General features: G+C 46.3%; 1 protein-coding gene across 1 annotated transcript in view; it reads left to right on the forward strand.

Annotated features, from left to right (window-relative positions):
* USH2A (usherin) overlaps nt 1-27,218 on the forward strand; it is a 3,586,186-nt gene that overhangs the window by 1,609,089 nt on the left and 1,949,879 nt on the right. Inside the window, exon 32 of the mRNA XM_069233891.1 lies at nt 3,793-3,954. Within this exon, the coding sequence (XP_069089992.1) occupies nt 3,793-3,954 (162 nt within the window). The remainder of the gene's footprint in view (nt 1-3,792; nt 3,955-27,218) is intronic.

Consider the following 27,218-nt stretch of genomic DNA (forward strand, 5'->3'; position numbering starts at 1 on the left):
CTTTTGACCCATTTTGCCAAAGGAAAGGAAGTTGCCTAATAATTATGCACACCTGATATAGGGTGTTGATGTCATTAGACCACACCCCTTCTCATTACAGAGGTGCACATCACCTAATATGCTTAATTGGTAGTAGGCTTTCGAGCCTATACAGCTTGGAGTAAGACAACATGCATAAAGAGGATGATGTGGTCAAAATACTCATTTGCCTAATAATTCTGCACTCCCTGTATTTTCACGAGCCCACCGAGGGAACAAGCCGACCAGGCCTTCTAAGAAGAAGATCTTGCAAGGCTTCACAGTGCTGTGCATCTATGGAGATGCGCAGGCATGCAGGTCAGTAGCCCCACTACTTCCGCATTATCAAAGCTGGAAAAATGAGCCCTATAGCCCATACGGGCATCCTTGGGAGACAGGCTTAAACAGTGAGACCTGTCAGCAGACTGAAAAATACTGCAAGGGCAGCTGCTATCCAGTCGACTGTAAAGACACTTTCCGCGTTCATCTGAACTAAGGGGTGAGGCCTCTAATCACCCTGAGAAAATCACATGGAAATTGCAGGTGAATCAAATTGCAGCAGCCATATTGGGAAACCTAACTAGAAAGGAATGTAGAGCACCTGCGGGAAGACACACAGAATGAGGTATTATGGACAGGAGGAACTAATGGGCAAGTGCTATGCTCCAGCCAGCATAAGGCTATGGAATTCATTCATCCTTTTTATTATGAAGGACGAAGATATTGGTATTGAATCTGCAAAATATTAAATATCTAGAAATCTTAAAATTCTTGATGTTGCTTTTTCCAGGGGTAACTGAATATTTGATCTTTTAGTTTGCTTCATCATTAACAGTAGGTCCAACCCTCTCAGAAATCTAGAGCCATGAGGACAGTATTTTTGTTAACGATATTATTTCAGCCATGTGATAATTTTGATAATGATATTCTGGCATACAACCTGTTTCACTAGGCTCCATTAGGCTGAGTCATTTTGTAAAATGTACATGTAATTGTTACTCCCCTAGGCCTCAGATTTCATTTTGCTCTGTCTTAACAAGGTTTGAGAGATATTTCTCAGTACCCTGCGCATCATTCTCAATAACTGGTGAGATCTTTCTCTAGTTACTTTGGGCCTGATTCCAACCTTGGCGGAGGGGATTACTCTGTCGCAGATGTGATGATTATCCCGCCCGCCACTTTACAAGTACCATAGGATATAATGGAACTTGTAATACGGCGGAGGGGATATCCGTCACATTTGGGATGGAGTGATCACCTCTGCCAAACTCGTAATGAAGCCATGTGTCTTCAACAAAACCCTTCTTTATGCCTGTAGGGAAGATACAGGCAGTGCAGACAGCACAACTGCATTTTGAACTTGCCTCTTTTCATGAGTGAATTAGGTATACTTCTACAGAACTTAGTGGATTTGTTGCTGCAATCACAATGGGCTGATCACCTAAATCAACCACTAGTTCTACCACTGTTTTGGGCTGAGTGGTGCCTTAAGTTCTTGAGGAGCTTGAGCAGTGTTATTTTATGACCTTCGGCAGTGATAAATGGTTGTTTGTCACATGACCTTTCACAGTATGTGCTGCTTTTGGCGGGAAAGATAGCAGCATTTGTTGACATAAGGAAAGCAAACAACAGAACATAACACAATAACATACTCAGAGCAACATAATAACACAAAATGTAACAGAGAACATGGAAACAAAACACAACAACTGCAGTAGAAAAGAACAATATCAAATTGCAAAATGTAATACAAAGACACAGCAGCACAAAAAATACAACATAACATGTCACCAGCACAACAAAATAACACACAACAAAAATGCACCAACATACCTGTCACACATTACCATCTCTAGAATCTAATCCCTTACATGAGTGATGCAGTATTATGAAAGAAACCCCTGGAGGTCTACTAGAAGGTCTCTAGCTTTGTTTGGCCTCATCAAACGCCTTAATGTGGGAGGCTAAAAATGCATCTGCTACCTAGGAAGCATACACTCAGTACTTCCTTCTGTTGCCTTAAGTGATCATGCACTGGATCTACAGGGATTTACTCACTTGCAGGGTTAAAACCACCATTCAACGACTAGCCGACTGCACAATAGAGCACCACCACATTTAACATTACAAGACATGGCACAATCTCCATTATATAAACAATGTGTACTGTAGGTGTTCCTATAAAGTTTCCACCTCAGAGAAAAGACTGGTGGAGGCTATGAACCTTGATGAAGACCTATTGAGACTTAAGGTTTGTATGTACTGGATGGCCTGGAATTTAGGATCTAGCAGGTACAGTCACCAAGTATTGGTATCCCTTTAGCAAATTGTGTTTGCTAGGGTGGGAATTCCTAACGCAATTGTGACCAACTATGGAGTGAAATGTACTGAATTGGAATTCAAGGGTATTTTGGGAACGTTTGGTGTGAAGCACCTAAGGGCTTTGTTGTATTACCCTAAAATCAATAGTCTTGTTGAGAGATGGAGTAGAGTAATTTAAAATAATTTGTATTGGTCTTTGGCTAATTGTTCAGATTAAATGCAGTAATTGAGAAATTATGTGAGCTATCAGGACTACACCTAACATGGACACAGAAACATCTACTTGTTGTGCCTTTAAGAGGAAGAGTTCCATGATCTAAGGTGTTTAGATCTTAAATGGGTAAGTTATTTTTATACCAGAATATAAGAGGCAACTGGTCTAAAAAATGGAATATGTGCAATCTAACTCAATTGAAAAGAATGGAAGAGAATTACATGTTGCTGAGGGAGTGTTTGGTTGCTGTGAGGGATTGTGTGGTGCATCGAGGATGGTAAATGGTGGAACTTGGAAAGGCTGCCAGTTTTTCCCTGTTTACCAGTGAGAGAAAGGGTTGACCGGAATAATGAATTTGGTGTGAAAAGTGACCGATAGTCGAAGGGTCTTGCGTAAACACACACATGGCCTCTCCCAAAGATTATTCAGGATTTTGTCATGTAACAGATTCTTTTGTTCTGTAAAATGTGTATGTCCTTGTGTGGGTCTTGAGTGCGGTATAGTCTGTGTGTGAAAGTTGTGCTGTGGTCTATATGTGTAAGGATGAATATGTTTTGGGTCTTTAGCTAGTTGCAGTGTAAGTAGAATATACAAGTAAGATTAACATTTTAGATAAAAAGTAGAAAACCTATTTGTAGAACATTGAGACAGTTGCTTCCAGAGCCTTTGTCATGCCAGTTGCTATAACCTAGCTCATAAAATAGATCATATCATATGACATGTTTTCAATAACCTATTATTAAATATATTTTCAGCCATCATATGTATTACACCTCCATAATAGAACAGCTTAGGACGGCACTCATTCATAACGTAGGTACTTCTAGATTTGTGAATTGTCTTTGTGTGAATTACAGTGTTAAACATGGAAACTGCTTTGTTATTCATACCCATAGTCACACCTTTCAACAAGGATTCAATACGGGGTTTATTTAATAGTGCCAATTGTCTTGCAGCTCCTATGTGCATAGATTTAAATGAAGGCAGCTTTGAAGCATCGTCTTGAGCTTCGTGCCAGTATAAAAAGAAAGAACACTTATCCAACATTTGACTTCAATGAATTTAAACCAGTGGAAGCAGTTTTCAGTTGACCTCATTCCCTCTAGCTTCTTTTCCAGTCTTAAAATGTGATATATTGTATTTTGGCCATTATGTTCAATTGAAATATTTGGGAATAATACAAAAATACCTACAATGTGAAGCTGTTACAAACAGTGTGCACATCTGTTTTCTTTCAGCCCCCAAAGATGTCCAGCCACCAACAGCAAAATCCCTGCCTGCTTCATTACTCTTATCCTGGCCTGCCCCAAGGAAACCGAATGGCATTATAACCCAGTATGCTTTATACATGAATGAGACATTGGTCTACGAAGGAAATGAAACACAATATAATGTGTCTGGTGAGCTTCCATTTGCTGTTTATATGTGTTCTGTTCAATTCCAAAGAATTATTTTACATTTAGATGTCACTTCCTACTGTGAACACAATTGTCTTTTGTGTTTGTATTGCTAATTTATCTTATCAAAGATTACTGTATTTTGACATAGATCCAAGCATTAGACTAGTTATGAAAATTTTAGGTGATACCGATGGAGATTCCATTGTTAGAGCCAAGTTGGACGTTGAAAGTAATGCCACTGCTCCACAAAAGCCACCAGCTGCGCCTCTGTCTTAGGTTTGGCCTTATTTCCCCAATTGCTTAAAACATAAGTAAAGATGGAGCAGAAAATTAGTTCTGAGTGAACTTACTTCCACTGTCTTTTGCTGTATTATAATCCCTAAATGATGATAAAGGGAAGAGACAGGAACATGCATTCTAGTCAAGGGATCTGAGGGCCTAGTCTGGCTTGTTTCTGATTGTGAGGGTGCCTTACTCAACTATTTCAGAGGTTCCTGTGCATTGTAGACATGCTAGCCATCTTTGGACATCCCTCCTGTAGGACCCCCCCATCCACCTTTATCTGGCTGAAACTAACGGCGTTGCTACTGTAGTAAAACAGGAACAATTCTGATAGGGCTTATGTTCTCTGGAATGCAAAATATTTAGTGAACCTTAAAAATGTCGAACACAGGAGGCTATGGCTAGGCCTTGTTTAAACTACTTAAAGGAGTCATTGGCCTTTTTAACAAACAGCCTCTTCCCGTTTTAGTTGTTAGCCTCTTCCCGTTTTAGTTGTTAACAATGAAATGTGCTTGCACAGTTGTAAAAAAAATCATGTGCCTCTCATCCTTGTGTGGCACCTTAAACCTATGAGAAATCCCATTGATCTTGCAGAAACATTGCCTGATTATGTTCTAGCCTTCAAGGCATCCTTCAAATTCTTCAGAACATGCAACATTAGACTAAGGGAGCAACATATGTGGTTATTCAGAAAATTCGCAACTGATCATGCTACCTCCCAGTGCCCACGGTTATATCACTAAAAAAGCGAAGGTGAAGACACCACATTTCAGGCTATTATTACAGAGGTGTATGCCTTGCTTCACATGCTGCCTAAATTAATATTCCGTATGTGAGATGGGAAGGAGGAACGTTAGTTATTACCTGTAGCACAATCTGGCACCAGCAGTTTTTAGGCACTGTGTCAGCCTTAGGAGCAAACGTAGGGCCTCATTTAGATATTGGCAGACGGGTTATTCTGTCACACCTCTGACAGATATCCCATCCGCCAAAATCTGAATCCCATATGATACAATCGGATTTAGATTTTGATGGACAGGATATCAGTCACCGTTCTGATGGAGTAACGCTTCCGCCAATATCTAAATCAGGCCCCAAGCTTTCCAGGAGCATATCGATGCCATCTTGATAAATGTTTGCTCCTGACTGGAGCAAACGAGGACAGGCACTTATTAAGCAATGGCAGTCCCCGCAGGGGTGAACAGAACTGGCTAAGATGAAGGTGCTTATACTTGAAGAAAACACAAATTCTGAGACAACTACATGTGGAACAAATGTGCCAGGTGGAGACAAAAGGTATATGGTTTATGTCACCCCAGTGATCACCCCAGCTTGCCTCTATAAGAGGGATGAAGCAATCTTTCAGGTCGATAAAGCTCAGGGGCGCCTTTATCTTTCTTTTCCTAACTGCTTTAAGTTCCTCTTGTCAACAGGAGTTGTATGTGGTGGAGCCATGGTTTGGTTAAAAAAAAATACATGTAGCATAGCATACCGGTATAAATCACACACCCTCAACCAGGCATTATCGGGACGCACTTTCAGTATCTAGAATAATCTTCATGAAAAACTCGAACTCAAATGTCCTAGCTTCATGGAACCGTCTAAAAAACTCAATATTCAAACCGCTTCTGAAGGTCGAAGAATATCGCTCCACACATGTGAAGTCATCTGCTGCCCTTGAGGCAAGGTCCTTGCTACGCGCAATGTAATCATCTGTAACAACTAATAAGTAAATAATCAGTGTGGCAACAGGTTATGAATAGGAATTCAACGTTTTTATTGTGCATGTAAAGTTTCGTGTAGTTCTCGATTATTGGTGTCTGAGTGCTTCACAGGGTGTCCCAATATATTTTCACTACAAAATATTTTGTACTTAGGTGCGTGCCTTCCTAAGCTTCTATTCGTGATTCATCACTTAAGTGTGAAAATAATGTTATACATGCGAATTGTTGAAAGTTGAGTATATGATAATAAAGCATTGTGAAAAATCCCCTTTTCATAGGAAAGCCTAAATCGCATAGAGCTTCGTGACCTTAGCATATTTTTTTATAGTTGTGACCTTAACATATTTTTATAGTTTTGCAAGAAATACATAAAGGTTGCACACTAAGAACTTTGCACACACCTCTCTATGAACTTCAAAATCTTTTTTGGGAGAAGCCTGGTTACTAGATGACAAATAGAATTATATCGAGTGTTATTCCTACATGAACCAAATAACTGATCGGTACACGGCTAACAATTGTCAATAGCGTTATTGTCTATTTGCACACAAGCTTAACCTCATTTCTTAGTTGTGTAATATGTACACAGAAGGAGAGAGCGAGCAAGAGGAATGCTATTTGTGCTCAAATCTTCATTTGTGCAGTGTTGGACGTTTTTGCTTATGCAGGGTCATCCCCAATCTTTTTGCCTCCTGCCTCCTATTTTTTCTGACCTGTTGCTGTTGGCTTTTAAGCTCTGAGCACTTTACCACTGCTAACCAGTGCTAAAGTGCATATGCTCTAGGTGTAAATTGTATGTAAATGGTTTATCCTTGATTAGCATATTTGATTTACTAGTAAGTCCCTAGTAAAGTGCACTAGAGGTGCCAGGGCCTGTAAATCAAATGCTACTAGTGGGCCTGAAGCACTGGTTGTGCCACCCACATAAGTAGCTCTGATAAGTAGCTCTGTAATCATGTCTCAGACCTGCCACTGCAGTGTCTGTGTGTGCAGTTTTAACTGTAAATTCGACTTGGCAAGTGTACCCACTTGCCAGGCCTAAACCTTCCCTTTTTCTTACATGTCAGACACCCCTAAGGTAGGCCTTAGGTAAGCCCAAGGGCAGGGTGCAGTGTATGGTTAAGGTAGGACATATAGTAATGTGGTTTATAGGTCCTGACAGTGAAATATTGCTAAATTCGTTTTTCACTGTTGCAAGGCCTGTCCCTCTCATAGGTTAACATGGGGGCTACCTTTAAATCTCATTAAAGTGTAGATTCCCTTTGGGAGTGGATGGACATGTGGAGTTTGGGGTCTCTGAGCTCACAATTTAAAAATACATCTTTTAGTAAAGTTGATTTTAAGATTGTGTGTTTGAAAATGGCACTTTTAGAAACTCTGCCTGTTTGTGGATTCCCTGTCTGGGGCAGTTTAACAGTTGGGCTGGTTGTACCTCACACTAGACAGTGACACAAAGAGAGCTGGGGTGTAGCCTGCATATATTGATGAGCCATCTGTGCTAGGAGGGAGGGGAGGTGTTGTCACTTACACCTGAAAGGGCTGTGTCTGTCCTCACATAATGCAGTCTCCGACCCCCTGGTGAGTGTCTGGGGCCTGGCCTGGGCAAGGCAGGATTTTACGTTCAAAAGAGATTTTACATTGAAGTAGGCCGACTTCAAAGGAGAAATTGGGTATAAGAAGGGCACCCAAAACCACTGACTTTAGAAACCCTTCTGGAAACAAGAGGAACCTCTGCCTGGAGAAGAGCTGAAAAGCTGAAGAAGAAGTGCTGCCCTGCCTGTGACTGTGTTTTGTGGAGCTATCCTGCAGTTGCTGCTTCTGCCAGAGTAAGAGGGCAAAGACTGGACTTTGTGTGCCTTCCATCTTGAGAACAAATCTCCAAGGGCTTGATTTAGAGCTTGCCTCCTGTTGTTTGAAGTCTCAGGAACAGCACAGACTTCTCTCTATCAGCACCTGGAGTCTCTGGAGAGACTCCTGCTCTGCCCTGTGGTGCCCATCCAGTTCCTGGGACCCTGAAAGGAGAAGGTGACAACCTAAAGACAAGGAAATCCACGCACACAGTGCCAAGTGGGGAAAAGATCAACGCGACTCCGATCTGTGGCTGAAGAAACGACGCGCCGCCGGCTCTGCAGCTGAGAAACGACGCTTGCAGGAAACGCGACCGAAGAATCGACGCACAGAGCAGGAGAAACGACGCGCAGCATTGCTGACGGAGGCTGGGAGATCACAACCCGCACTGCGGGGTCTTCGGATCATCGTGCGACTGGATTTCTGACTCAAGTACTGCTGTGTGGGGAAAAACAACGCAAGGCCTGCCTGGACCTGAGAGTGCTGACCGGATCGACGCATCGCTCTCCTGCGGAGAGAAGAAACAACGCACCCAACCCGGCGAAAGGAGAAACGACACACGGTCCTGCTTGTGAGTGGAATCAACAACTCGCAAGCCCTTTTTTGATGCACACTTGCCCGTGCGGGGTTATTTTTGACGCGCACCAGGTACATGTTCAAGCTAGCAGCGCTAGTGTGTGTTTAAAACCACTTAAAGACTCTTTTTGCATTTTTATTGATAACTTCACTTGTGTATTGTGGATTTTTGTCATTTTGGTTTTGTTTTGTTTAGATAAATATTTCCTATTGGTCTAAACGCTTTTCGATGCCATTTTATAGCTCACTGTGCTAGTCTGTGATTGTAACATATGAAGTGCACAGTTTGCATGTGTACAGTGCATCGTACCATTGTTTGGCCCTGTAGTCTCTTTCAGTACAGTTGGATAAGAATAGATCCTGTAATAGCACCCGTCTGGTAGGCAGTGGGCGAATAGTGTGGCCTATGTACATCACCTTGGACATTGTGTGAGAGGTGTGAAGGTCTGCTACATTTTTGTCATTATGAATTTGTAGCCAAGAAGGGTATGGGAGATAGAATTATGCCTATATATGTATACTTACTAACCAGTGACTGAGCAGTCCATGTAAGTGTTTACAGCTCTTTGGATTACCAGGTGTTTGTAAAGAAGTTATTTTGTATGTATGTATAAAGTATTTCTATAGTGTAAAACTAGCCAAAGGCAGAGAAGCACTGTATATGGTGAAAGACAAGTATAAAGCCCAAGTAATAGGAGGGGAATCTTTGTTGTGGACTGTTAGCACACTTTGAAGTATTGTTCTTTAAAGTGAAGAGATGTCAACCTTTTCCTAAATTGGAGAATCATTAGCGCGGTGCTGATGGATCTGGGGATGTTGTTCCAGATCCTGATGAATGGATGAGAAAGGACTGCTGCCTTGTTTTTTTTTTAATATTACACTTCTTAGTCTGCATTCTAAATGTATCATGGCTGCGGGTGGGCCGAGAACCGTAGTGAGTTTGTCCCCCAAGGAGACAATTTCTGAGCTTATTGTTCTGTAGAGAGAATGGACTACCTCCAAATTAAAACATTCACAAAGAAGTGATGGTCCAGTCTGGTGGCAGTCTGGATGTCAAGGTCCTTCTTTAGCAGTAATTACGGAGTTTGAGGTGCAAGAAGACGGACTCAGTGCTGAAAATAGATCGACAGGTGATGCAGATTGTCTTGATTGAGTTGTATCTTTCCAAATGGAGCTAGTATAGAGCTTGAAGAATCCTGGTGATGTTGTCAAATATGTATGGGTTTAGACTTTTTCTAATGTCTGGATCACTAAAGTATGCCTAATAAGAGAGAGTCCCCAAGATACAGCCCATTTGTATAATCACTGTGGTGTGACAGGTTCAATGAAATGGTGGCCTGCTGCCTGTGAGTGAACTCTCGATGGGGATAGATGGATTTTGTGTGGTGTACCAAACACCTTTGTTCACCTAATTTAGTTAGACTATAAGGAAGAACTTTCAGTCCTTGATCACTTACATGTCTGTGATGTGCTCACACTCTTCCTCCCACCTGCAGTTAAATGGAAGTTGAGCCATATTTCGTCCATCTCCACTGCCTTGGCCCCCACCCCACATCATCTTTGTCTCTAGCTGCATCTCCTACTGCAGCTTCCCCATTCTCTTTTGTCCTGTGTGCTCATGTTTCTCATCATCTGTTCTGTAGGTCCCTATAATCAATCACAGGGCTTTAGTGCAAGCCTTGCCTTCATTGTCTGGGCACACTGAAAGCAATGCTGTCAGTTGAAAGCAGCCTTGTTCGATTGCAAGAGCTTTTTTGTGCCTCTTTGGCTGCATTTGGGAAGGGCCCTACTCATTATAAAAGCAGTAGGATGTGGGGAATAAATACCCAAGTGGTAGGTCTGCTGCAAAATTGGTAGCTTATCATCTAAATAGTTTGGGTTGCAAGTATATGAGAGGGAAGCTGTGGCTGATTGTACTAGAGAGTTGGACGCTTCTTCCTATTGTGTCCTGAAATATGGGCTTAGAAATGTAATGTACGATTTTAGCAAATTTCTATATTTTGTTTTTTATACATATGTTTATTGCCATTTTTTAAAACAATTATTACAGTCTTGTCTTGGCATTGCTGTTTGTATGGCATTAGAAACATGTTTATTGGTATACCGTTGGAAGCCACTTATATACACATAAATGACAGTCTAGGATTGCCAAGCAAAAGTGTGAGACTAAGGTAACTACATAAATCATTGACGAAGGCAGTTCCACCTTCATTCCATTCGCTACAACTTTTCATAGTGTAACCTAAAACGAAATTTATTAGGTATTGTAGGAAGTTTGCTCTGTATATACTATTTCAAATTAAGAAATAGTGTGCACAGAGTCCAAGGGTTCCCCTTAGAGGTAAGATAGTGGCAAAAAGAGATAATCCTAATGCTCTATTTTGTGGTAGTGTGGTCGAGCAGTAGGCTTATCAGAGGGTAGTGTTAAGCATTTGTTGTACACACACAGGCAATAAATGAGGAACACACACTAAAATACTTACTCTAGGCCAATAGGTTTTTATATAGAAAAATATATTTTCTTAGTTTATTTTAAGAACCACAGGTTCAAGATTTACAAGTAATACTTCAAATGAAAGGTATTTCACTTAAGTACTCTAGGAACTTTGAATAATCACAGTATCATATACAGTCTTTCTAAAAATGGCAATAAGCTATTTTAAAAGTGGACACAGTGCAAAAATCAACAGTTCCTGGGGGAGGTCAGTAAAAGTTAGTTTTGCAGATAAGTAAAACACTTACAATTCTCAAAGTTGGGTCCAAGGTAGCCCACCATTGGGGGTTCAAGGCAACCCCAAAGTTACCACACCAGCAGCTCAGGGCCGGTCAGGTGCAGAGGTCAAAGAGGTGCCCAAAACACATAGGCTTCAAAAAAGAATAAAAGAACAGGGGTGCCCCGGTTCAAGTCTGCCAGCAGGTAAGTACCTGCGTCCTCGGGGGCAGACCAGGGGGGTTTTGTAGGGCACTGGGGGGGGACACAAGCAGGCACAGAAAGTACACCCTCAGCGGCACAGGGGCAGACGAGTGCAGAGTGCAAACAGGCGTCGGGTTTTAGATAGGAAGTAATGGGGAGACCCGGCGGTCTCTTCAACGATGCAGGCAGGCACAGGGGGCCCTTCAGGGTAGCCACCACCTGGGCTCGGCAGAGGGTCACCTGGGGTCGCTCCTGCACTGGAGTTCGGTTCCTTCAGGTCCTGGGGGCTGCGGGTGCAGGGTTGGTTCCAGGCGTCGGGTCCCTTGTTACAGGCAGTCGCGGTCAGGGGGAGCCTCTGGATTTCCTCGAGAAGGTGTCGCTGTGGGGGCTCAGGGGGGTTGTCTCTGGCTACTCACGGGCTCGCAGTCGCCGGGGAGTCCTCCCTGAAGTGTTGGCTTTCCGCAGGTCGAGCCGGGGGCGTCGGGTGCAAAGTGGAAAGTCTCATGCTTCCGGCGGGAAACGTGAAGTCTTTAAAGTTGTTTCTTTGTTGCAAGAAAGTTGCAGATTGGTGAACAGGGCCGCTGTTCACGGGAGTTTCTCGGTCCTTGGTTGCAGGGCAGTCCTCTGAGGCTTCAGAGGTCACTGGTCCCTGCTGGATGAGTCGCTGTTGCAGTTTTCTTCGAAGTTGGGAGACAGGCCGGTAGGGCTGGGGCCAAAGCAGTTGTCATCTCCGTCTTCACTGCAGGGCTTCCGGTCAGCAGTCGTTCTTCTGGTTAAGGTTGCAGGAATCTAGTTTCCTAGGTTCTGGGGAGCCCCTAAATACTGAATTTAGGGGGGTGTTTAGGTCTGGGAGGGCAGTAGACAATGGCTACTGTCCTTGAGGGTGGCTTTACCCTCTTTGTGCCTCCTCCCTGTGGGGATGGGGGCACATCCCTAATCCTATTGGGGGAATCCTCCATCCACAAGATGGAGGATTTCTAAAAGTGAGGGTCACCTCAGCTCAGGACACCTTAGGGGCTGTCCTGACTGGTGGGTGACTCCTCCTTGTTTTTCTTATTATCTCCTCCAGCCTTGCCACCAAAACTGGGGGCAGTGGCCGGTGGGGCGGGCATCTCCACTAGCTGGGATGCCCTGTGGCGCTGTAACAAAAAGGGGGGAGCCTTTGAGGCTCACCGCCAGGTGTTACAGTTCCTTCAGGGGGAGGTGAGAAGCACCTCCACCCAGTACAGGCTTTGTTCCTGGCCACAGAGTGACAAAGGCACTCTCCCCATGTGGCCAGCAACATGTCTGGTGTGTGGCAGGCTGGCAAAAACTAGTCAGCCCACACTGGAGTCGGGTATGTTTTCAGGGGGCATCTCTAAGATGCCCTCTGGGTGTCTTTTTTCAATAAAATGCACACTGGCATCAGTGTGCATTTATTGTGCTGAGACGTTTGATACCAAACTTCACAGTTTTCAGTGTAGCCATTATGGTCCTGTGGTGTTCGTATTTGACAGACTCCCAGACCATATACTCTTATGGCTACCCTGCACTTACAATGTCTAAGGTTTTGCTTAGACACTGTAGGGGCATAGTGCTCATGCACCTATGCCCTCACCTGTGGTATAGTGCACCCTGCCTTAGGGCTGTAAGGCCTGCTAGAGCGGTGACTTATCTATGCCCTTGGCAGTGTGAGGTTGGCATGGCACTCTGAGGGGAGTGCCATGTCGACTTAGTCATTTTCTCTCCACCAGCACACACAAGCTGGCAAGCAGTGTGTATGTGCTGAGTCAGGGGTCCCCAGGGTGGCATAAGACATGCTGCAGCCCTTAGAGACCTTCCCTGGCATCAGGGCCCTTGGTACCAAAGGTACCAGTTACAAGGGACTTACCTGAGTGCCAGGGTTGTGCGAATTGTGGAGACAAAGGTATAGTTTAGGGAGAGAACAGTGGTGCTGGGGCCTTGTTAGCAGGTTCCCAGCACACTTTCAAATCAAAACTTGGCATCAGCAAAGGCAAAATGTCAGGGGGTAACCATGCCAAGGAGGCATTTCCTTACACACACCCACCCACCCCCAAACGAAAGAGGATGAGACTAACCTTTCCCAAGAGAGTCTTCATTTTCTAAGTAGAAGTACCTGGAAAGGCCATCTGCATTGGCATGGGCAGTCCCAGGTCTGTGTTCCACTATAAAGTCCATTCCCTGTAGAGAGATGGACCACCTCAACAGTTTTGGATTTTCACCTTTCATTTGCATTAGCCATCTGAGAGGTCTGTGGTTAGTTTGAACTACAAGGTGCGTACCAAAGAGGTATAGTCTCAGCTTCTTCAGGGACCAAACCACAGCAAAGGCCTCCCTCTCAATGGCACTCCAACGCTGCTCCCTGAGGAGTAACCTCCTGCTAATGAAAGCAACAGGCTGGTCAAGGCCATCATCATTTGTCTGGGACAGAACTGCCCCTATCGCATGTTCAGAGGCATCAGTCTGCACAATGAACTGCTTGGAGTAATCTGGAGCTTTGAGAACTGGTGCTGTGCACATAGCTTGTTTCAGGGTGTCAAAGGCCTGTTGGCATTCTATAGTCCAGTTTACCTTCTTTGGCATTTTCTTAGAGGTAAGTTCTGTGAGGGGTGTCACTATGGATCCATATCCCTTCACAAACCTCCTGTAGTAACCAGTCAAGCCAAGGAATGCCCTGACTTGAGTCTGGGTTTTTGGAGCTACCCATTCCAGAATAGTCTGGATCTTGGGTTGGAGTGGCTGAACTTGGCCTCCACCTACAAGGTGTCCCAAGTAAACCACAGTACTCTGCCCTATCTGACATTTGGATGCCTTGATAGAGAGGCCTGTTGCTTGCAGGGCCTGCAAAACCTTCTTCAGGTGGACCAGGTGATCCTGCCAGCTGGAGCTAAAGACAGCAATATCATCAAGATAAGCTGCACTAAAGGACTCCAAGCCAGCAAGGACTTGATTCACCAACCTTTGGAAGGTGGCAGGGGCATTCTTTAAGCCAAAGGGCATCACAGTAAACTGATAGTGCCCATCAGGTGTAGAGAATGCTGTCTTTTATTTTACTCCTGGTGCCATTTTTATTTGCCAGTACACTGCTGTCAAGTCAAAGGTACTCAAGTATTTGGCAGCACCCAATTTATCAATTAACTCATCTGCCTTTGGAATGGGATGGGCATCTGTCTTGGTGATAGAATTAAGTCCTCTGTAGTCCACACAAAACCTCATCTCTCTCTTGCCATCTCTGGTGTGAGGTTTGGGGACTAAGACCACTGGGCTAGCCCAGGGGCTGTCAGAGTGCTCAATGACTCCCAATTCCAGCATCTTGTGGACTTCCACTTTGATGCTTTCCTTAACTTGGTCTGACTGTCTAAAAATGTTTTTTTTTTTCAGGCATGCTGTCTCCTGTGTCCACATCATGGGTACACAGGTGTGTCTGACCAGGGGTTAGGGAAAAGAGCTCAGCAAACTGTTGTAGGACTTTCCTACAGTCAGCCTGCTGCTGGCCAGAGAGGGTGTCTGAAAAGATCACTCCATCTACTGAGCCATCTTTAGGGTCAGTGGAGAGGATATCAGGGAGAGGTTCACTCTCAGCTTCCTGGTCCTCATCTGTAACCGTTAACATGTTTACATCTGCCCTGTCATGAAAGAGTTTGAGGCGGTTCACATGGATCACCCTTTTGGGGGTCCTGCTAGTGCCTAGGTCTACCAGGTAGGTGACCTGACTCTTTCTTTCTAGCACTGGGTAAGGGCCACTCCATCTGTCCTGAAGTGCCCTGGGAGCCACAGGCTCCAGAACCCAGACTTTCTGCCCTGGCTGAAACTCAACCATAGCAGCCTTTTGGTCATACCACATCTTCTGGAGTTGTTGGCTGGCCTCAAGGTTTTTACTTGCCTTTTCCATGTACTCTGCCATCCTGGAACGTAGGCCTAGTACATAGTCCACTATATCTTGCTTAGGCTCATGGAGAGGTCTCTCCCAGCCTTCTTTCACAAGAGCTAGTGGTCCCCTTACAGGATGGCCAAACAGAAGTTCAAAGGGGGAAAACCTACTCCCTTCTGAAGCACCTCTCTGTAGGTGAAAAGCAGACATGGAAAGAGGACATCCCATCTCCTTTTGAGCTTTTCAGGGAGCCCCATGATCATGTCCTTCAATGTCTTGTTGAATCTTTCCACAAGACCATTCATTTGTGGATGGTATGGTGTGGTGAATTTGTAAGTCACACCAAACTCATTCCACATGTGTTTCAGGTATGCTGACATGAAGTTGGTACCTCTGTCAGATACCAACTCCTTAGGAAATCCCACTCTGGTAAAGATACCAATGAGTGCTTTGGCTACTGCAGGAGCAGTAGTGGACCTAAGGGGAATTGCTTCAGGGTACCTAGGAGCATGATCCACTACTACTACGATATACTGATTCCCTGAGGCTGTGGGAGGTTCAAGTGGACCCACTATGTCCACTCCAACTCTTTCAGAGGGGACCCCCACCACTGGAAGTGGAATGAGGGGGGCCTTTGGATGGCCACCTGTCTTACCACTGGCTTGACAGGTGGCACAGGAAGCACAAAACTCCTTTACTTTCTGGGATATGTTGGGCCAATAGAAATGGTTGACTAACCTCTCCCAAGTCTTGGTTTGTCCCAAATGCCCAGCAAGTGGAATATCATGGGCTAAGGTCAGGATGAACTCTCTAAACTCCTGAGGCACTACCACTCTCCCAGTGGCACCAGGTTTGGGATCTCGTGCCTCATTGTAAAGGAGTACATCTTCCCAACAGACCCTATGTGTTCCACTGATTTTTCCATTGGTCTCTTCAGGAGCTTGCTGCCTAAGGCCTTCAAGAGAGGGACAGGTTTCTTGCCCCTTACACAGCTGTTCCCTTGTGGGTCCCCCTGGGCCTAAGAGTTCAACCTGATAAGGTTCCAACTCCATGGGCTCAGTTCCCTCAGAGGGCAGAACTTCTTCCTGGGAAGAGTGGTTATTTTTTTTTTGCTGTGTTGAAGCTGGTTCCCCAGTCTTCTTTTTTTTCTCTTGGAGGGTTGGGCCATTATTCCAGCACCTCTTTTTCACCCGGAGCCTTGCACTGTGCTCTTGTCTTGACACACACCAGTTCAGGGATACCCAGCATGGCTGCATGTGTTTTGAGTTCTACCTCAGCCCATGCTGAGGACTTCAGGTCATTTCCAAGCAAACAGTCTACTGGGATAGCAGAGGAGACTACCACCTGGTTTCAGGCCAGTGACCCCTCCCCATCCTAAAGTTACCATAGCCATGGGATGTACTTTAGTCTGATTGTCAGCATTGGTGACTGGATAAGTTTGTCCAGTCATGTATTGCCCTGGGGAAACCAGTTTGTCTGTCACCATTGTGACACTGGCACCTGTATCCCTCAGGGCATCTACACTAGTCCCATTAATTAAGAGTTGCTGCCTGTATTTTTGCATATTAGGGGGCCAGGCAGTCAGTGTGGCTAAGTCCACCCCACCCTCAGAAACTAATGTAGCTTCATTGTGAACCCTGATTTGCTCTGGGCACACTATTGATCCCACCTAGAGACTGGCTATTCCAGTGCTAACTGGAGTAGAAGTAGAAGTTGAACCATTGTTGGGACAGGCCTTGTCTCCAGTTTGGTGTCCCTGCTGATTACAGCTACGACACCAGGCCTTTTTAGGATCAAAGTTTTTACCCTTGTACCCAAAATTGGATTGTGAAGAGGCTTTGGACCCTCCCTCCTGAGCAGGTTTTTGGGGCCCTGTAGAAGACTCTTTACTTTTACCCTTGGATGTCTCAACACTCTTCCCCTGGGGAGTCTTTGTGACCCCTTTCTTTTGGTCACCCCCTGTGGAAGTCTTGGTCACCCTAGTCTTGACCCAATGGTCTGCCTTCTTTCCATATTCTTGGAGAAATTGGACCTAGGTCTACCAGATGCTGATGCAGTTTATCATTGAAACAATTACTTAAAAGATTGTACAGCCCATCATAATCATTTACACCACTGCCATTAATCCAACCATCCAGTGTTTTGACTGAGAAGTCAACAAAATCAACCCAGGTCTGACTCGAGGATTTTTGAGCCCCCCTGAACCTAATCCTGTACTCCTCAGTTGAGAATCCAAAGCCTTCAATCAGGGTAGCCTTCATGAGGTCATAGGATTCTACATCTTTTCCAGAGAGTGTGAGGAGTCTATCCCTATACTTCTTAGTGGACATTTCCCAAAGGAGAGCACCCCAGTGAAATTTGTTTACTTTTCTGGTTGCACAAGCCCTCTCAAAAGCTGTGAACCATTTGGTGATGTCATCACCATCTTTATATTTTGTTACAATCCATTTGGTGAATTTTTAGCATTTCAGGAGTATCTCTGACCCTATTTAAGTTGCTGCCACCATTGATGGGAGCTAAGCCAATCTCTTGTCTTTCCCTTTCTATGGCTAGGAGCTGTCTCTCCAAAGCCAATCTTTTGGCCATCCTGGCTAACAGGAGGTCATCTTCATTGAGGCTGCCCTCAATGCTTCCAGAGTTGCTGGACTCCCCTGTGGGAGAAGCAGCATCTCTGACTATCACTTGTGGAGTCAGGGTTGGAGGAACCCTGTTCTCCCTAACTAGGAGTGGAGGGGGGAAACTGTCCTCCACTTCACCAGCATCATCCTCTGTAAGGATATCTTCAAAGGGGTTGTCTCTAGCAACCTCTGCCAAGAGCTCCTGGAGCTGTACTTTGGTAGGGTTTGATCCAGTTTTTAGTTTATTGATTCTGCACAGAGTCCTTAACTCTGACATCCTAAGATGCAGGTAAGGTGTGAGGTTGAGCCCCACCACTGTCTCTTCTGCAGCAGATATTATTTCTCTAAAAGTTGGGATACTTTTTAAGAATCTAAAACTATCTCTAGAACTTAATCCAAACTTTTACAAAACTTTTAAACTCTAAAAGAAATGCTAACAGGGGCTAACACAAGGCCCTAGCAGGACCTTTAAAAATTTAGAAAAATAGCTCAAATTTCAAAAATCTGTTTCGAATGACAATTTTTGGAATTTAGTCATGTGATCAGGTATTGGCTGAGTAGTCCAGCAAATGCAAAGTCCTGTACCCCACCGCTGATCCACCAATGTAGGAAGTTGGCTCTGTATATACTATTTCAAAGTAAGAAATAGTGTGCGCAGAGTCCAACGGTTCCCCTTAGAGGTAAGATAGTGGCAAAAAGAGATAATTCTAACGCTCTATTTTGTGGTAGTGTGGTCGAGCAGTAGGCTTATCAGAGGGTAGTGTTAAGCATTTGTTGTACACACACGGGCAATAAATGAGGAACACACACTCAAGACACTTCCAGGCCAATAGGTTTTTATATAGAAAAATATATTTTCTTAGTTTATTTTAAGAACCACTGGTTCAAGATTTACAAACAATACTTTAAATGAAAGGTATTTCACTCAGGTATTCTAGGAACTTTGAATTATCACAATAGCATGTACAGTTTTGACAAAAATGGCAATAAGCTATTTTACAAGTGGACACTGCAAAAATCAACAGTTCCTGGGGGAGGTAAGTAAATGTTATGTTCACAGGTAAGTAAAACACTTACAGGGTACAAAGTTGGGTCCAAGGTATCCCACCGTTGGGGGTTAAAGGCAACCCCAAAGTTACCACACCAGCAGCTCAGGGCCGGTCAGGTGCAGAGGTCAAAGTGGTGCCCAAAACACATAGGCTTCATTGGAAACAGGGGTGCCCCGGTTCCAGTCTGCCAGCAGGTAAGTGCCTGTGACTTCAGAGGGCAGACCAGGGGGGTTTTGTAGGGCACCGGGGGGGACACAAGCAGGCACAGAAAGTACACCCTCAGCGGCATAGGGGCAGCCGGGTGCAGAGTGCAAACAGGCGTCGGGTTTTCAATACGAATCAATGGGGAGACCCGGGGGTCTCTTCAACGATGCAGGCAGGCACGGGGGGTCCTCGGGGTAGCCACCACCTGGGTTAGGCAAAGGGTCGCCTGGGGGTCGCTCCTGCACTGGAGTTCGGTTCCTTCAGGTCCTGGGGGCTGCGGGTGCAGTGTGGTTTCCAGGTGTCGGGTTCCTTGAAGCTGGAAGTCTGGATTTCCTCTGCAGGCGTCACTGTGGGGGCTCAGGGTGGTCAACTCTGGCTACTCACGGGCTTGCAGTCGCCGGGGAGTCCTCCCTGTAGTGTTAGTTTTCCGCAGGTTGAGCCGGGCGAGTCGGGTGCAGAGTGGAAAGTCTCACGCTTCCGGCGGGAAACGTGTGGTCTTTAAAAGTTGCTTCTTTGTTTCCAAAGGTTGCAGTTTCTTGAACAGAGCCGCTGTTCTCGGGAGCTTCTTGGTTCTTCAGATGCAGGGTAGTCCTCTGAGGCTTCAGAGGTCGCTGGACCCTGTTGGATGCGTTGCTGTTGCAGTTTTCTTCGAAGTAGGGAGACCGGCTGGTGGGGCTGGGGCCAAATCAGTTGTCGTCTCCGTATCCACTGTAGGGCTTCAGGTCAGCAGTCCTTCTTCTTCTTTAGGTTGCAGAAATCTATCTTCCTCGGTTCTGGGAGCCCCTAAATACTCAATTTAGGGGTGTATTTAGGTCTGGGAGGGCAGTAGCCAGTGGCTACTGGCCCTGAGGGTGGCTACACCCTCTTTGTGCCTCACCCCTGTGGGGAGGGGGGCACATCCCTAATCCTATTGGGGGAATCCTCCATCTGCAAGATGGAGGATTTCTAAAAGTAAGAGTCACCTCAACTCAGGACACCTTAGGGGCTGTCCTGGCTGGGGAGTGACTCCTCCTTGTTTTTCTCATTATCTCCTCCAGCCTTGCCGCCAAAAGTGGGGGCAGTGGCCGGAGGGGCTGGCATCTCCACTAGCTGGGATGCTCTGTGGCGCTGTAACAATGGTTGTGAGCCTTTGAGGCTCACCGCCAGGTGTTACAGTTCCTGCAGGGGGCGGTGAGAAGCACCTCCACCCAGTACAGGCTTTGGTCCTGGCCACAAAGTGACAAAGGCACTCTCCCCATGTGGCCAGCAACATGTCTGGTACGGGATAACCTCGACGAGCCAATAACCCTGGAGGAGGTAACAAGTGCAATAGCTGCCATGGACTCGGGCAAGACCCCAGGCCCAGATGGCTTTCCAGCAGAGCTATACAGTAAGTGCAGCGATATAGTGGGACAACACCTCCTCAACATGTATGAAGAAGCCGAGTGTAACAACCGCTTCCCCCCAGGCATTGACCAAGCCACTATTGCTGTAATCCCCAAAACCCATCCCCCTTCACGACACTGCTCAGAAAACCGGCCCATTTCTCTCTTAAATATCGAAGTTAAAATACTCTCCTCAATCCTCGCAACCAGGCTGAAACCCGCCCTCCCATCGCTAATTCATCCCGACCAATGCGGTTTCATGCCCTCCCAAAGCACCAGACATTGCATTAGGCGCCTACATCTGGCTCTGGCGCATCGTGGAATCCTAACTCGCTCACCCAAGGCCCTACTCCTCCTTGGTTTTGAAAAAGCCTTTGATACTGTGGACTGGTCATATTTAGACCAGGTCCTGCAGAGTAACGGGATAAGTCCCAGTTTCGAAGACTAGTGGGACTACTATACTCTCATCCAACAGCCAGGGTGCAGGTCAACGGGGTTGTATCCGACCCGTTCTGCATTGGTCGCAGTACATGCCAGGGTTGCCCTCTGTCCCCACTCCTCTTCGCGCTCGTAATAGAGCTACTAGCAAAATTACTCCGAGAGGATCCCCTGATCGAAGGATGGTCCTGGCCCACTGGCACGGAAGATCGCGTAGCGTTATACGCCGATGATGTTCTCCTGTGTATTGCCAACTCGGCCGCAAGTGGTCCACGTATCCTGCAGATCTTAGACCTTTTTTCGGAAGCCTCTGGTCTCACACTAAATCACCGCAAATCTCTGCTGGTCCCGCTACACCCCACAAGGGACTGTATTGACTGGTAACAGACCATCCCCGTTTGGCAGAACAGTTTTAAATACCTGGGAGTCTCCATTGCCCTCATACCAGAACTAGCGTGGGAGCTCAATGTCACACCGCTCATCGCCAAAGTCAGGGCTGACCTTCAACGTTTGCAAACCCTACCTCTTAATCTACTTGGAAGAATTGCACTCATTAAAATGATGGTCCTCCCCAGACTCCTACCTGCTGCAAAACTTCCCCTACCCAAACCCCAAAAGATGGTTTAAAAACCTTGATTCAGTGATTCGCCAATTCCTATGGAAGGGCACCCGGCCCGACTGGCACTTATCACGTGCCAGTGCGACGTTTACGATGGAGGGCTGGGAATGTCAAATGTATACTATTACCACCTCGCGACACAACTCATTGTCATCAATGACTGGGTTGGAGATGGTTGGTCGGATCCTGCATACCGACTTGAGCTCCACGCATTGAGCTACTCCAGAGTATTCGATGCCATTTATGGGTGCCCAATCCCTCGATCCACTCCAGAGGTGACTAGAGTGATGCTGCTGGGGTGGAGAGACGCCCAGAGGGTCACAGGGTGGTGGAAGCGAATTACCCAACAAACCCCACTGTGGCATGGTAAACTTCTTGCTGAAGTGACGGGACTACAGGGGTTCCAGAAATGGGACGCCTTTGGGATCTATACACTTACAGATGTCTGGGAAGGATCCCACATGAGGTCCTTCGAGGACCTTCAAAGACTCTTCTCACTGAGTAAAGTACAATTTTACAAATACCTCCAGCTACGCCATGCCTTAATGACACACATGCGAGCTGATGAGCACATCCCTGAACACGTCCCCATGGAAGCAAAAGTACTAATGGGTAACCTAGGCATAGGAGGAGTCTCACAGATATACCGCTCATTAATAGCTAACACCTCCGGTCCCCTTGAGAAGCTTCGCCACAGATGGGAGGGATGGGAGGGGCCAATCGAGGAGGGAGAATGGGAGGAGGCCCTGATGGTGCCCAGAGCTCTGACTGTATCCAGCAAATTCCATCTCTTGCAATCCTTCTTCCTTCACACTGCATACATGACACCCAAGAGACTACATGGGACGGGCCTTCAATCCGTAACTGATTGCCCGAGATGTTCTCAGCCGGAGGCTGACTTCTTTCATATGACATGGACTTGCCCGATCATAGAGACCTATTGGGGAGCAATCAAAACTCAGATCTCCAGAGCCCTGCAAGCAGACTTGACACTAGGCCCGCTCCCATTCCTACTAGGGGTAATGAGGGACACAGAACTAAGAAGAGCAGAACGGACTTTCATGGGAATAGCGTGCCTGGTTGCTAAAAGGGACACAATGACTAAATGGAAGACAGGAGTGGTGCCATCCCTAAATAAATGGAGACCGGGAATGGACTGGTGTGCACAGCGGGTGAGGTTAGTGTACGAGGCCAGGGGCTGCCCGGGTAAATACGACAAGGGTTGGGGAGGATGGGAGGCCTTAGCGGACGACTAGAGCAGGATAGAACGCAACACATGGCTGAAACACTCGCCCCAAAGGTGGGCTCGTACCTCGACCTGTTCCTTATCCTTATGTTTGAATTCGCCTGAGATCCGGGACTAACTCTCTTCCTGCCATCGAGAGATATAGACACCAAGTGCTATGCCTTCAGTTAGTCCAGGTCGACTAAAACCAAAATAAATCAAGCACTTATAATACTCATCATTCAACATCTATTGATAAGGAGCAACTTATTGTATTGTATTGTATAATTTTTGTTTCATATTTGTATAAGATGTCACGTTTTATTTCCTTAAAACAATAAAAATCTCTTTATTAAAAAAAAAAAATCCTGAGTACCGTGAATAGATATTCCCATTCTAATGAATCGAACGCCTGCTACAGATCTAAGGAGTAGCATCCCGTCTTTGGATAGGCAGACTGTGCTACCACCATCACTTGGTACAGGTGACAAATGTTTAAGGAAGTGCTCCTATGGGGTATAAAGCTACATTGATCTACTTTGATCAATTTAGGGAGGAGCAGTAATTGCCTCTGTGCAAGCACTTTGCTGAGTATTTTGTAATCAGTAGTTAATATGGACAGTGGTCCATGAGAGGAAAGCTTGGTGGGTACCCGTCCTGGCTTTAATAGAGAGGTGACTAGGGCTTGACTCAATGTCACGGGGAGCTCCCTACTTTCTAGTGCAGTTTTGTACATTTGTTGAGTAAAATTTAATGGGCAATCCATTTATACCCGGGGACCTTTTGCGTGGCATCTCACTTATGGCCAGCCATACTTTCTCTTCTGTTATAGGGCCAGCCAATTGTGAACGGCATTCACCAATCTGGCGAGGAAGTCGGAGGTCTTGAAAGAATTCTGCACAATGTTCAGGGGTGGCTGAATACTGTATAAGGATCTGTAATATTCTTGGAATGCCCAATTCACCTCTAGTTGTGTGGAGTTTTGTTGACCTGAATGCGATATCACTTGTGGAACCGGAGTTAGGGCTCTGAGAAGTTGTATCATATGCACTAGTAAGACACCAGCTTATCCCTGTCTACATGTGTCCGGTGAGTGTATATTCTATTGTCATAGACCCGCAATTGCTCAATGAGTTCTTCATGTCGTTTTGTAGTTGCTAGTAAATTGGGTAAACGGTTGGGGTCATCAGTCGTCTCCCACTTTAAACTACCCATTTGAGTCTCTATATTAGTCAACTCCCACAGAATCCGTCTTATGGCCCCCATTGAGGTTTTAATGGCTGCTCCCCTGACAACCACTTTGAACGCCTCCCAGTCCACTAATCTTTTTGAGGCAGTACCCTCATACATGGTAAAGTATTCTTCTATGATCGCATTCACATTGCTGCGAAAGGCTGTATCCACTAATTGAGTTGGCGCCATGCGCCATGTGGGGATTGGCACAGGGACGTGACTCCATTGGAGTGTAATTTCCAGTGGGTTGTGATCTGAGAAGGTTCTAGCCAAATATGACATGTCTGTGAATCACCATGCCATATGGGTTGAGCAGAGGATATGGTCCAATCGGGTGTGTAATCTGTGCGGTGAGGAGAAGAAAGAATATTCCCTCATCCCTACATGGTGTGTTCTCCACACATCTACAAGATCCCAATGGGTGGTCCAAGCCATAAGGGCCTGCGCCTGCTTAACTGAGCTGGTGTGAGATAATGGTGTACGTGAGTGATCCAGTTTAATATCTAACACTGAGTTAAAATCCCCTCCTATTAACCAGGGTATATGTACCCATTCTGCCCATTCTGCTAGCGTTGTGGACAGGCGTTGCAAAAACACATCTTGTTCTGTGTTGGGGCAATATATGCTCCCCAAAACAATCTCTACCCCATTTAAGTGACCCATGGCGAAGGCGTATCGACCAAGGGTGTCTATTTTAGTGTGCATTATCTGGAAGGGGGCTCCTGCTCGAATCCAGATGGCGGCACCTCTGGCAAAGCCCGAGTAGGAGGTGGCTACTACTTGATCTCTGCACTTTGTTCTAAGCCGGCCACTTCAGGTAAGGATAGATGTGTTTCCCGCAGGTAAACAATAGATGCCTCGTGGCAATGTAATTGGGCTAGCACCCTGTGTCACTTTTGAGTACAAATCCGATCCTCTAACATTCCATGTCATAATCTTATGATGGTGGGGGTCGTTGCCCTAATTCTAATGTGCGGTCAGCTGTGTCCTCGTCTCTCTCCAACATCCCCAGCAGAGAATCAAATGGCAGGTAAAGCAACATTTTACAAACCCCAATTTTTAGGTCCAACATGAAACATCTGTTTGACCAAACTTCAACCTTAATTCCAATTAACTTAAGAGTATAACCATAGGTGCAATTGCACATGGGGGGGGGCTCAAGCACAACTCAAGCCTACTGGGAACAGGCCGACCCATGATGGGCTTAACTGTGATTCAGCTCTGAGACGCCCACCCGGGTGAGTCCACAGTAATTGGGAAGCCATGGCCTTCACCATGACAGCGTGTAAAGGCATGAGCTATGGAGCCTCTAGTGGGCTGTCCTCAGCCCAATGGGAGAAATGCCAGATCACTAAACTCATGAGGTACTGGTGACCACATAGTGAAATACCAGTACAGTCATATAGTAGTGTCAGCAGTCTGCGGAGGAATGGAAGGGAACAAGGCCATACTGGAGTTTGACTTGGTATCCGAAAAGGATGTAGTAGAGTGACACGAGGGTGATCGACTGGCTCGTGCCTCCGTGTTCCTCACTGACTGCAGTGCTGGCACTCTACCCTCGTGGGTATTCTGGGGTGAGGGGGCCGCTGTTGGCGCTCCTTTTTGTTGGCGTTTGCATTGTCTAGGTCCCTTGCGGGTACGGATCCGGGCTTCTCCTTCCACCGCTTGCCCACTGTAAGGAAATGCCTCCTTGGCATGGTTCCCCCCTAACTTTTTGCCTTTGCTGATGCTAAGTTATGATTTGAAAGTGTGCTGGGACCCTGCTAACCAGGCCCCAGCACCAGTGTTCTTTCCCTAAACTGTACCTTTGTCTCCACAATTGGCACAACCCTGGCACTCAGGTAAGTCCCTTGTAACTGGTACCCCTGGTACCAAGGGCCGTGATGCCGGGGAAGGTCTCTAAGGTCTGCAGCATGTCTTATGCGTCTGCAGCATGTCTTATGGCACCCTAGGGACCCCTCACTCAGCAAATGCACACTGCCTCACAGCTTCTGTGTGCTGGTGGGGAGAAAATGACTAAGTCGACATGGCACTCCCCTCAGAGTGCCATGCCAACCTCACACTGCCTGTGGCATAGGTAAGTTACCCCTCTAGCAGGCCTTACAGCCCTAAGGCAGGGTGCACTATACCACAGGTGAGGGCATATGTGTATGAGCACTATTCCCCTACAGTGTCTAAGCAAAACCGTAGACATTGTAAGTGCAGGGTAGCCATAAGAGTATATGGTCTGGGAGTTTGTCAAACACGAACTCCACAGTTCCATAATGGCTACACTGAAAACTGAAAAGTTTGGTATCAAACTTCTCAGCACAATAAATGCACACTGATGCCAGTGTGAAATTTATTGTAACATACACCCAGAGGGCATCTTAGAGATGCCCCCTGAATACCTACCCGACTTCTAGTGTAGGCTGACCAGTTTCTGCCAGCCTGCCACACACCAGACATGTTGCTGCCACATGGGGAGAGTGCCTTTGTCACTCTGTGGCCAGGAACAAAGTCTGTACTGGGTGGAGGTGCTTCTCACCTCCCCCTGCAGGAACTGTAACACCTTTGTTATAGCGCCTCAGGGCATCCCAGCTAGTGGAGATGCCCGCCCCTCCGGCCACTGCCCCCACTTTTGGCGGCAAGGCTGGAGGAGATAATGAGAAAAACAAGGAGGAGTCACCCACCAGTCAGGACAGCCCCTAAGGTGTCCTGAGCTGAGGTGACCCCTGCCTTGAGAAATCCTCCATCTTGAGTTTGGAGGGTTCCCCCAATAAGATTAGGGATGTGCCCCCCTCCCCACAGGGAGGAGGCACAAAGAGGGTGTAGCCACCCTCAAGTACAGTAGCCATTGGCTACTGCCCTCCCAGACCTAAACACACCCCTAAATTCAGTATTTAGGGGCTCCCCAGATCCCACAAAATCAGATTCCTGCAACCTGAAGAAAGAAGAAGGACTGCTGACCTACAAGCCTGCAGAGAAGGAGGAAGACGACAACTGCTTTGGCCCCAGCCCTACCAGGCTGTCTCCAACTTCAAAAACCTGCTCCAGCGACGCATCCAACAGGGACCAGCGACCTCTGAAGCCTCAGAGGACTGCCCTGGACTACAGGACCAAGAAACTCCAGTGAACAGCGGCCCTGTTCAAAACCAGCTACCTCTTTGCAACAAAGAAGCAACTTCTAAAGACTTCACGTGAGACTCTACACTCTGCACCCGATGCCCCCGGCTCGACCTGCAGAAAACCAACACCTCAGGGAGGACTCCCCAGCGACTGCGTGCCCGTGAGTATCCAGAGACGACCCCCCCTGAGCC

Source organism: Pleurodeles waltl, chromosome 5, assembly GCF_031143425.1.
Source record: "Pleurodeles waltl isolate 20211129_DDA chromosome 5, aPleWal1.hap1.20221129, whole genome shotgun sequence".
In the NCBI taxonomy this organism is placed as follows: domain Eukaryota; kingdom Metazoa; phylum Chordata; class Amphibia; order Caudata; family Salamandridae; genus Pleurodeles; species Pleurodeles waltl.